The 10,552-nt window shown below is 30.3% G+C and overlaps 1 protein-coding gene and 1 long non-coding RNA gene across 2 annotated transcripts; both read right to left on the bottom strand.

Annotated features, from left to right (window-relative positions):
* Positions 1 to 523: 523 nt before the first annotated feature.
* On the bottom strand, positions 524 to 3,574 carry LOC145140775 (phosphate transporter PHO1-3-like). The gene is made up of 6 exons (XM_079074163.1): positions 3,332 to 3,574; positions 3,192 to 3,255; positions 3,041 to 3,092; positions 2,813 to 2,965; positions 2,396 to 2,674; positions 524 to 2,306 (listed from the first exon to the last, which is right to left on the bottom strand). The coding sequence occupies exons 4-6, from the start codon at positions 2,945 to 2,947 to the stop codon at positions 2,238 to 2,240; spliced, it is 483 nt and encodes a 160-aa protein (XP_078930289.1). The 5' UTR covers positions 2,948 to 2,965; positions 3,041 to 3,092; positions 3,192 to 3,255; positions 3,332 to 3,574; the 3' UTR covers positions 524 to 2,237.
* A 1,742-nt stretch (positions 3,575 to 5,316) lies between these two features.
* LOC145136407 (uncharacterized) lies at positions 5,317 to 6,415 on the bottom strand. Its single transcript, XR_013720439.1, has 4 exons — positions 6,347 to 6,415; positions 5,681 to 5,932; positions 5,526 to 5,574; positions 5,317 to 5,424 (listed from the first exon to the last, which is right to left on the bottom strand). It is a non-coding gene; the product is annotated as an uncharacterized LOC145136407 (long non-coding RNA).
* Positions 6,416 to 10,552: the final 4,137 nt, after the last annotated feature.

The raw sequence follows: 10,552 nt of genomic DNA on the forward strand, positions 1-10,552 counted from the left end.
ATGCATCTGGGTCACTCATACATGCTTAAGTGTGTACATGCTTATAATTATTTACATAAATATATAAATACAAAGCTTCTTTTAAAAAAATATGAAAAGCTTATGATTTTAACTTTATGCAGTGCGTACGGAAATATAGAGATGATGGTGACAAGAAACATCTCTATAACATCGCAAAACATGTGTTGACCTTGTTGGCAGTAATATCCATGATCCGTGTACGAATTATATTAACGAGTTTTTGGATTTTCGAGGTTGTTGGATTTTCTATTTTAGCCACTATGGCTAGCGTATATTGGGACTTGTATCATGACTGGGGACTACTCAATTTCAAATCCAACAATAAAGGTTTAAGAGATTCACTTATGCACAAGCGAAAATATATATATTACACAGCAATGGTAAGTAAATTCTCACTTTCATCATCATATTCTTTAAAATATAGCATTAACAAATGCGTAACTTTAATTACTAAAATTTTAAAATGCAAGTACTCAATATTTTTTTGAGAGATAATTGGGCATATAATCTGATTGATTAGACTTTTAAGGTGCAATGATCAGCATGGCTCAAATTACTTTTTGCATCGTTGGAAGTGATAAGAGGAGTTTCATTGCATTTCAGTTAAAAAAAATACTATAATTTTACATAATACATGTTTAGATATTTTTCATTAATCTATGTGTGTGTGTGTTGGTTTTTGTAGAGGTTACATGTATGTTTTACTTTTTAATTGTTACAGGCTGGAAAATGAGCATATAAAAAATCTTGAGAAACTTGAAGAGAAGAAAATTTACTTACCATACAAGGATGGGTATTTAGATAATACTCTACAGAAATCTAGGGCAGAAAAAGGTTAACAAATTCTACTCTTTATGTTGGTGGAGCTCAAATAGTTAATGTAAACTAATGTTGATTTTAGTTTAATTGGAAACAGCGAAGATAAAAAGAGAAGGTTGTCACTTCAAGAAAGTCTGTATGAAAATGAAGAACCGGTTGGAGCACCTTTATCACCAATGATGTTAGTGATACTTTTTATTTACCTCAACCGAGTCAATAGAACAAAAATTGTGTGCATTTTGGTTGGATTTTAGAAAATCAATCACGGGTCCAGGACTAAGAATCATTGTAGAATCATTGTAGTTGATACATCTGAATAGACATATCCCAGATTCTGCTTGATTCTTAGTCCAACCAAAATCAAAATCCAACCAAAAGCACCATCATTTTCACTCTATTGACTCAGTTGAGATAAATAAAAAGTGTGACTAACATCATTGGTAGGGGTGCAAACGAGCCGAGCCGAGCCCGAGCCTGGCCAGGCTCGGCTCGGGCTCGTTTAAGTTATATGAGGCTCGAGCTCGAGCTCGGCTCGATTCAAGCTTTCTTTTACAGAGCTCGGCTCGAGCTCGTAAAGAGTTATACAAGCTCGGCTCGGGCGCTGGCTCGACTCGTTTTTATCTGACGTGCCTAAATAAGCTTAAGGTCGGCTCGAGCTCGTTAAAAAGCTCGTTTACTAATACACTAAACTCATAATTCCCCTAATATGTTTTTATTTTAATATATATAAATAATAATAAATTATATTATATAAAGGCTCGTTTAGGCTCGCGAGCCTAATCGAACTTAGTGACATAAGGTTGAGCTCGAGCTCGTTTAATAAACAAGCTTAATATTAAGCTCGAGCTCGGCTTGGACTCGTTTAAAATCGGTTTCGAGTCGAGCTTTTAACGATCCGATCTCGAGTAGCTCGCGAGTAGTTTGGCTCGTTTGCACCCCTAATCATTGGTGATAGAGGTGCTCCAACCGATTCTTTATTTTCACACAGACTTCCTTGAAGTGACAACCTTCTCTTTTTATCTTCACTGTTTCCAATTATACTAAAATCAACATTAGTTTTCATTAACTATTTGATCTCCACCAACATAAAGAGTAAAATTTGCTAACCTTTTTCAACCCTAGATTTTTGTAGAGTATTATCTAAATACCCATCCTTGTATGGTAAGTAAATTTTCTTCTCTTCAAGTTTCTTAAGATTTTTTATATGCTCATTTTAACAATTAAAAAATAAAACATACATGTAACCTCTAAAAAACCAACACACACACACATAGATTAATGAAAAAAAATCTAAACATGTATTATGTAAAATTATAGTATTTTTTTTACCTGAAATGCAATGAAACTACTCCTCTTATCACTTCCAAAGATGTCAAAAGTAATTTAAGTCATGCTGATCATTGCACTTTAAAAGTCCAATCAATTAGATTATATGCCCAATTAACTCTCAAAAGAATATTGAGTGCCTGCATTTTAAAATTTTAGTAATTAAAGTTACTCATTTGTTAACGCTATATTTTAAAGAATGTGATTATGAAAGTGAGAATTAACTTACCATTGTTGTGTAATATATATATTTTCGCTTGTGCATAAGTGAATCTCTTAAACCTTTGTTGTTGGGTTTGAAATTGAGTAGTCCCCAGTCATGATACAAGTCCCAATATACGCTAGCCATAGTGGCTAAAATAGAAAATCCAACAACCTTGAAAATCCAAAAACTCGTCAATATACTTCCTGCACGGATCCGGGATATTACTGCCAACAAGGTGAACACATGTTTTGCGATGTTATAGAGATGTTTCTTGTCACCATCATCTCTATATTTCTGCACGCACTGCATAAAGTTAAAATCATAAGCTTTTCATTTTTTTTTAAAGAAGCTTTATATATATATATATATATATATATATATATATATATATATATATATATATAAAAGCATGTACACACTTAAGCATGTATAAGTATGTACCTGCATCACACTTAAGACGTATGGAAAACTACTGATTCCATATACAACGCTCGTATAGCCTGAACTTGATGAACATAGTGAGTAATCATGGTTTTGATAGCACTTGACCATATAAAAACATCCTACTGAGGCCATGTTCCGGAGTGTTTGTATCTGAGTAAATAAATAAAACAAGCCAAATAAGGTAAACTAACAATGTTAGAATATATCCGTGTACCAAATTAATACCTGGCTTCTTATATATGCTGCTTACTAGTATAATTGTGTCCAAAATTTCAACCTGTGTTTGCAACACAAACTTGATTTAGTTATGCCACATTTTTAAGATTTGGCTTTACTTATAATATTATAGCTAAATAATAGGTGAATTTAGGAGTACCTTGTACAACAGACACAAAAATATTTTCGCCAATTTTTCAATGGTGAAAAGCCTGTTTGTTAACCTATAAAATCAAATCGGAGAATTGTATAAACACTATTGTAGCTAATGAAGAAAAGCAGAGGTAATAATTAACTTACCAGGCAAAAGAATCCCAGTATAAGATCAACTGTGTTAGTGTTATATCCGGTCAACAGAAAACACTGGTGGACAATCATGACAACTGCCATGCTGGATGCTATGAAGTTTCGCTATGGTAAACGCATCTTTTTGCTTCAAACAAGATCTACCGTAAAATCCAAAAATCCTCATGTACTTTATCCTCATGTTTTTCCAAAGAGCCAAGTTGCAGCCTTACACAAAAAATCCGATGCTTGCTAATAAAAAACACGCTGTATTCACAAGACAAATGCCATTTTAGTTCATTTTTTTAGCTGGGAAAAACTAACCGTTACTTTTCTAGTATGAATAAACATGGATAGGTATGCCTAAAAAACGGTAATATTGTCTCCTTATACTTGTAGTCGTGGACAACAGTCAACAGGTTCCAATAACATTCGGTTAGTTGATGATATTATGAAATATATACAAATTAGCACTATAGGCATAGTCGGAAAGGACCCTGTGGCAATAACAAAAAGGTCATTAATTGACCCATGTCATTGATTTAAGGGTGTTAGTGGTCTCGATATTCTGTTATTTTGTTATTTTGTATAGCCCGGAAGAAAGAAATTAGAATGTAGGGTTTAGTTTGGCTTAATTTGATACCATGAAATCAAATGATTTTCCCGTGACATCTTCTCATTCAATAAAAAACTTTATATACATAATACAAGATAGATAGGCCTCACACAAATGGGCCAATATAAAAATACAAGGCTATACAAAATAACAAAATATCGAGACCACTAACAAAGGGAGTCGTATTAATTATTTGATAATTATAAGAATGAAGATTGTTGGTGAGAAGTACAATACCATCAAAGAAGGTGTCGGTGCACAAGTTTTCTTTCTTGCATGGGCTTAACTTTTTCATAGCTACTTCCTTAATGTTATTGGCAAAGTAAGTTGTATGAAAGGTCTCTATGTATTCCTTTAAATCGTCAACCTATATCACACAAACACAATTTATAATATGACTGATAGTAACTAACAAACAAGCACATTTAAAAACATATATATTTATTTTTATGAGTTTATTCGCCGGCTAGCATTAAAAGTTGGGCCAAGAAAACACCACACATGAGTATACACGATGTTAGAGAAGAAAAACAGGCAAGGAATGAATGATTCCTTTTTATCTTAGACTATAATATCAAAGTTTTGTTGTTGTTCGATATATATATATATATATATATATATATATATATATATATATATATATATATATATATATATATATATATATATATATATATATATATATATATATATATGATGAGTTTCAATAGAGAACCATAATTAACCAAGGAACCAATCTTTTTTTCAACTTATTTTTTATCAAAAAAAAAAACTAAAAATACAGAATTTCATAACTTTTGATCCTTTTTCCAATGATATCAAATTCAACTTTTTTTTTACGTCAAATTCACAATGTGAATCTTTGAAAATTCACAACGTGAATCCGGATTCACACGGTGAATCCGAAAAATATTTTTCACATTCACAATGTTAATATATGAATTTAGATTTTTTTAGATTTTTTTTTCGATAAAGAATAAGCTCTATAAATTGAAAAAAAGATTTGGTTCTTTGAAGAACCAATAATTATGGTTCTCTATTGAACTTTTCCATATATATATATATATATATATATATATATATATATATATATATATATATATATATATATATATATATTAGATTTTTATTTTTAATTGTCCTTTGCGATATAAAATTAATAACTTGTTAAATGTGTAGGACTAATTTGTTTTGTTAATTATATGTAATGTACCCCTTTCACTTTTGTGTTCTTTTGAAATATGTGGTAGGCCCATTTATGAGGCACGTAAGGACCCACCCTAAATATGTGTTAAGCCCATTTACATAGTTTAATTTAAATTAAGTTGAGGATTTTTATTTAGGTGATACCAATTATAATTATATATACATAGCATCTATTGATGGAATATCCATTGTTGCTCAATTTACATGATTTTACCTTATCCACACACACGAAATGCGACATTTGGACTACTTCTAAGTACGCTCTCGACAATTTCTTATTTGAAACCTGTGAAAAAAGTAGTTTAATTAAATTCATAATAAAGTTTCACCACCCCCAACCCACCCAAGATTATAGACGGTTAGAAACATAAGGGTTTGCCGCCTTACCCTGTCGAATTTTTTAAGTATTGTCTCAATTGAAACCGTATTCAGGGAGCTACAAAAAACATTCACTTTATTAGAAATATTAATTATGTATGTGTAATTAACAACAGGAAAAAGCTTAAGCTATGTATTGTACATATGTAGGATATGGAATGTACCTATAAGTCTTGAGCATTTCAAGAGTACCTCTGTATAAATCAACGCATTCCTTTTTGAGATTTTGTTTGGAACAACTATTGTCAAGTTTATCTAAATTGTACCTCACTTCCACTTCTTCCTCCGTGATCTCAGAAGTGATTACGCCACCTTTTCCCCTCTTCAGGTGTAGTCTCAACTCTCAAACAAAGATGGAATCATAGCCTCATCAGCCTTCTTAGCCTTCTTTGTTTTTTGCTCGCTCATAGTCAATCCTAAAAGATACATTACATTAAAGGGTGTCCACAGAATAATTTGATATAATCTCTAAAAAAATTTAAAATCAAGGCGCAGTGGCGAGGCTACGTTGCTCCAAAGGGTGTCCATGGACACTCCTTGTTTTGGAAATCTTTTTGTTGATTATATGGTAGATCTGAGATGGACACCTGTGGCAACTTGCAAACCAAATCAAAGAGAAAAATTCTAAAAATCCATGGGTTTTTTAAAGAGAATTTCTAAGAGTGTGATTTTTATGATTAAAAAGGTTAGAAGGTATTTAACAAAAATAAATCTTTCTATAGATATCATAATCAATTTTATAATAATTCCAAACTTGTAAAATATAAGAAAATTGAGAAGATAATCTCTAACAGGATGAAAAAAAGTTAAAACCCTAAATAAAAAATTACGCTTTTTTGCGTCACCGGGTCGTTGATGAGTTCTTCCATTTCATTGGATCGACAACAGCTTCCTCTGCTATCTCCCGTGTATTTTATTTTATTTTGAGGTCTTATTTCACACTTTCATTTACTCTCTCTTCTAGTATTTAGTCCTTTAATTTCTTACCCTTAAAATAAATCAATTGTTGCTATAGCCTATTACCTTTACACATAGGTAAAATAAATCAACAGTTGTTGTATTACCTATCAGTCAAAGTCTAGAAACCAAAATGTAGTGTAGAGCTTTTCGTAATTAACCAGACATATATATTAGGAAGCAAACAAAAATTTCAACTTATGATCAATTATCAAATGTTATGTTATTTGATTTTGGAATTTAATTATTTAGTTTAAAGTGAAATAGATTGAATAAAAAAACTGAAATAGTTTCAAATGTATATTTGTTTATTGATTTAGTTTGTATATGGTGTTAGCTATTTATAATCTGGTTAATTTCGTATATTAAAGATGAGTAATAATTAGGAATTGCTTGTAATACATTTACTAGAATATATTAAATTTTGTTTCATCATTGTTATATTTTAGTTGTATTAAGTTGAATTATTGAGAATCCGACCCGATCATCAAAACTTTATAAGTTGTTTATTTTGACACGTCATTCAATTTGGACACATGTGAGTTCCAATGTAGCTTCGCCTCTAATGAGAATAACACCATATATTTCTTTTAGTTAAATCACATCATTTGAGAATAGGCTGCTCACGATTGTGTGCCCTCTCCGGCAGCGTCTCCTGACGGCGATTCCACCTCCTGCCACACCAGACCGCGGCCACTCCACATCCCGCCTCACTTCCAGTTGATTCCATACCTCCTGCCGATTCCCTCACATGCTCGATTAGGTTTCATCTTCACTCTTGAAAATCCATCACAACCTGCGATTTCTTGAAATTCCATCTTCGGTGTACAAGGTTGTGATTTGATTAGTGTTTGATTTTTGGAGTATATAAGTATTCAAGGAAGTAGATGCATCTGTTGCAATTTCCTGTTGTTCTTTCATTTTTTGGAGTATTAGGTTTCGTCTTCACTCTTTCATTTGTAGATGCACATGGCAGCTTTTGTTAATAGAGGACATGTGAGTGGTGGGTGACCACATTTGTTCTTAATGAACTAGAGTGAATCAGATGATGTGTATAGACAGCTTGTACTTTGTGTATAAAATAAAATACGTTTTTTTGGATGAACATTGTTTTGCATTGAAGAGATGAGGACACGTAGGTGTATGGTATAAACATGTGAAATAGATGATGTGTGGGAGTTGTACAAACATGGCTTAATTGACTTTGTATTTGAAAGTTTAGTGATGTATGTATAGCAAGATAACTATGATAATTGGAAAAAACAATATAAAATTTATTGTGTTATAGTGATTTTTTTTTATAAACGTTAATAATAGAAAGCTAAAAAAAATCATATTAAAAGAAACAATTAAAATGGTTAAAAACTGAAAATTAAAAAATATATATATGTTAAATTTTAAAACTATACCCATTTGATAAATGTTTTTAAAAATACTCATTTAGTAAATATTTTGTTTAAAAAGGGCATCATTCATTCCTTTTTTATCTTAGACTATAATAAATTTTAAAACTATACCCATTTTGTTTAAACAGGGAAAGAATGAATGATGCCTTTTTATCTTAGACTATAATAGTTTGTGTGCATCTAAGGTTGTACCTTAGTACCTCTATATTTATCCTTCCACTAATCAGATCGATGAGAACCTAATATATATATATATATATATATATATATATATATATATATATATATATATATATATATATATAGAGAGAGAGAGAGCTAGGTTCAAATGTTTCTAACAACTATTGTGTTCCTAAATGCACCAATCATAAATTAACAAATAATTAAATAATTAATTAAATTAATAAGAGTATATTTGTAATCTTGTTATGATTAATTATGGTAATTAATTGGAATCTTTAACAACCTTTAAATCTGGAAAAGGAAAATCAATTTATAAACCCTATTAAACCACCAACAGACCCATTTATCAAAATCCATCATATTGTCTCTTTCCCTACCTCTGGCGTTCGCCTACTTGAAGTCCCCTTCAACTCCTTCGACCATGGCCTCCCTCCTAACTCTTAGAACACCGATTCTCTCTCTCTCTCTCTCTCTCTAGATCTACGATTTCCTTGCTGGGAGAGAGCTTTACTCATGAGTGGTAGAGTTATTACCATAACAGAATGTGAAGATGGAGTTAAATCAAGAATTGCATCTCGTAGTATAAGGGTAAGTTAAATAAAAAATTTCATCTCCACTTTTATTGATTTGGGTTTTCTTTTAATTTATTTGATTTGATTTTTGATCCTACACATAAATCTAAATTTTTTTTTTGACTTTGAATATGTTGTTTGACGCATATATTTTTTTTCAATTTGTTGATTTGATTTTTACACCAATGGGCTTAAAAACATATTTTTGTGTTTTGATGTGGCTTTCCTATTCCTGCCGAAGAGAAGCAAAACATATTATATGTGTTTTTGTTTTTGGTTTTTGTATATGTGACACACGGAAAAAAAAATATAAACAAATTTAATTTTCATTTGTTGGTATCAAGATTAACCAAAACATTTTTAAAAAGCTAGATTAAATTTGCAATTGTCTAACTTTTTATGTACAAAGTAGTGGTCTTGATTGTATAATTACCACAAATTTTTTATTATGGGTGTATCTGACAGCAATTCTGCCGGAATGGAAGATCAAGTTCTAATCCTGTCATAATGGAATCTCGATTTTATGACATGAAATCTCAAATTAGTCGTTAGTATTTGAAGGTATACACTCTTTTATTGTAAATTTAGTCACATTCATGTATTTATTAATTAAATATGTTGTATGTTTCATCAAATGGAGTATAAAGATCTGAGCATTCGATTTTGTCCGCCAATTGTTTGCTAAAATGCTTGAATCAAATATTTCAGCCAATTTTTTTTTGTAATCTTTGAACTATCATATCGCTCTCATACTAGCTTGGAATGATTTGAAATTTTTTTCTGCATGTTCTCCTTTGTGTCAGCTACAAGTTAGGTTCTGAAGTCATTTTATTTGGATTAATATTGACTGAGTTACAATCCTTCGAACATTGGATGTTACAGCTATATTTTTAGCACTTTTACTTTGTTCAAAAAAATTTTGTGATCTTTGAACTGTCATATTTCCCACATTTTTGCTTGTAATAATATGATATTTTCCCAACGTATTGTCCTCTGTGTTAGCTACAATGTAGGCTCTAAGAATCATTGTAATTAGATTAAGTCGATTATTTGGATCAAGTGACCCGGATAATACTTGATCAAGTGACTCAAGTATTACATTCTGTTAGAATAAATTAAAAGTCTTTAATGTCTAACACATTCTATTAAAATTTATAGTTTTATTCTTTTAGAATATACTAAAAGTTTTTATATTTTAAAGTTGATTATGTTTTCTTTGTGGATATAGATTTCGAAGAGGCTGTCATTGATGTGGAAAAAGAAGAAAACATGGAGAACGAGAGTATTCTAGCAGAATGTATTCTACCAGAATGTATAAAGTGTTTCTTAACAATAATATTCTTTCAGAATGGATTAGTGTTTTTGTTAGATTTTGATGTTTTTATTTTTATTTTTTTTAACCATTCTTAGTTTTAATCTTTAAGAATAAATGTAATTTTTAAACCATTATTAATAATTTTTTTTTTCAGAATGAATGTAATAATTATTTAGTCTTATTCTTTACGAATTAATGTAATTAGTGATTCTTAAAAAATAAATTCCGTATTCTTTAGAAAATGTTATTCTTGATAATATGTTGTATAATTCTTTAAGCATTTTAATTATAAAAAATATATTGAATGAACCATATTCTGCTAGAATAAATTCGAAAATATATTTACTAATTTATGTTTGACTCTCTATCATTCTGACATAATAAAACTGGTTAGTACTAGAAATTATAATAGAATTAAATTTGAATTAATTTAAAAAATTCAGATTTAGAAAAAGTAAATAATTATCCTTTAAAATCCGGAAATTTCCTTTTTTAATGTAGGTTAATTAACCAAAACACCCTTCTGCTGAAATTTGTGTGATTATATGGTACATGTCATCCTATTGTAATATCGTACACCCTCAGATCATGACCATTAATTTT

This window comes from Lactuca virosa, chromosome 9, assembly GCF_052849685.1.
Source record: "Lactuca virosa cultivar CGN04683 chromosome 9, Lactuca_virosa_CGN04683_v6, whole genome shotgun sequence".
In the NCBI taxonomy this organism is placed as follows: Eukaryota; Viridiplantae; Streptophyta; class Magnoliopsida; order Asterales; family Asteraceae; genus Lactuca; species Lactuca virosa.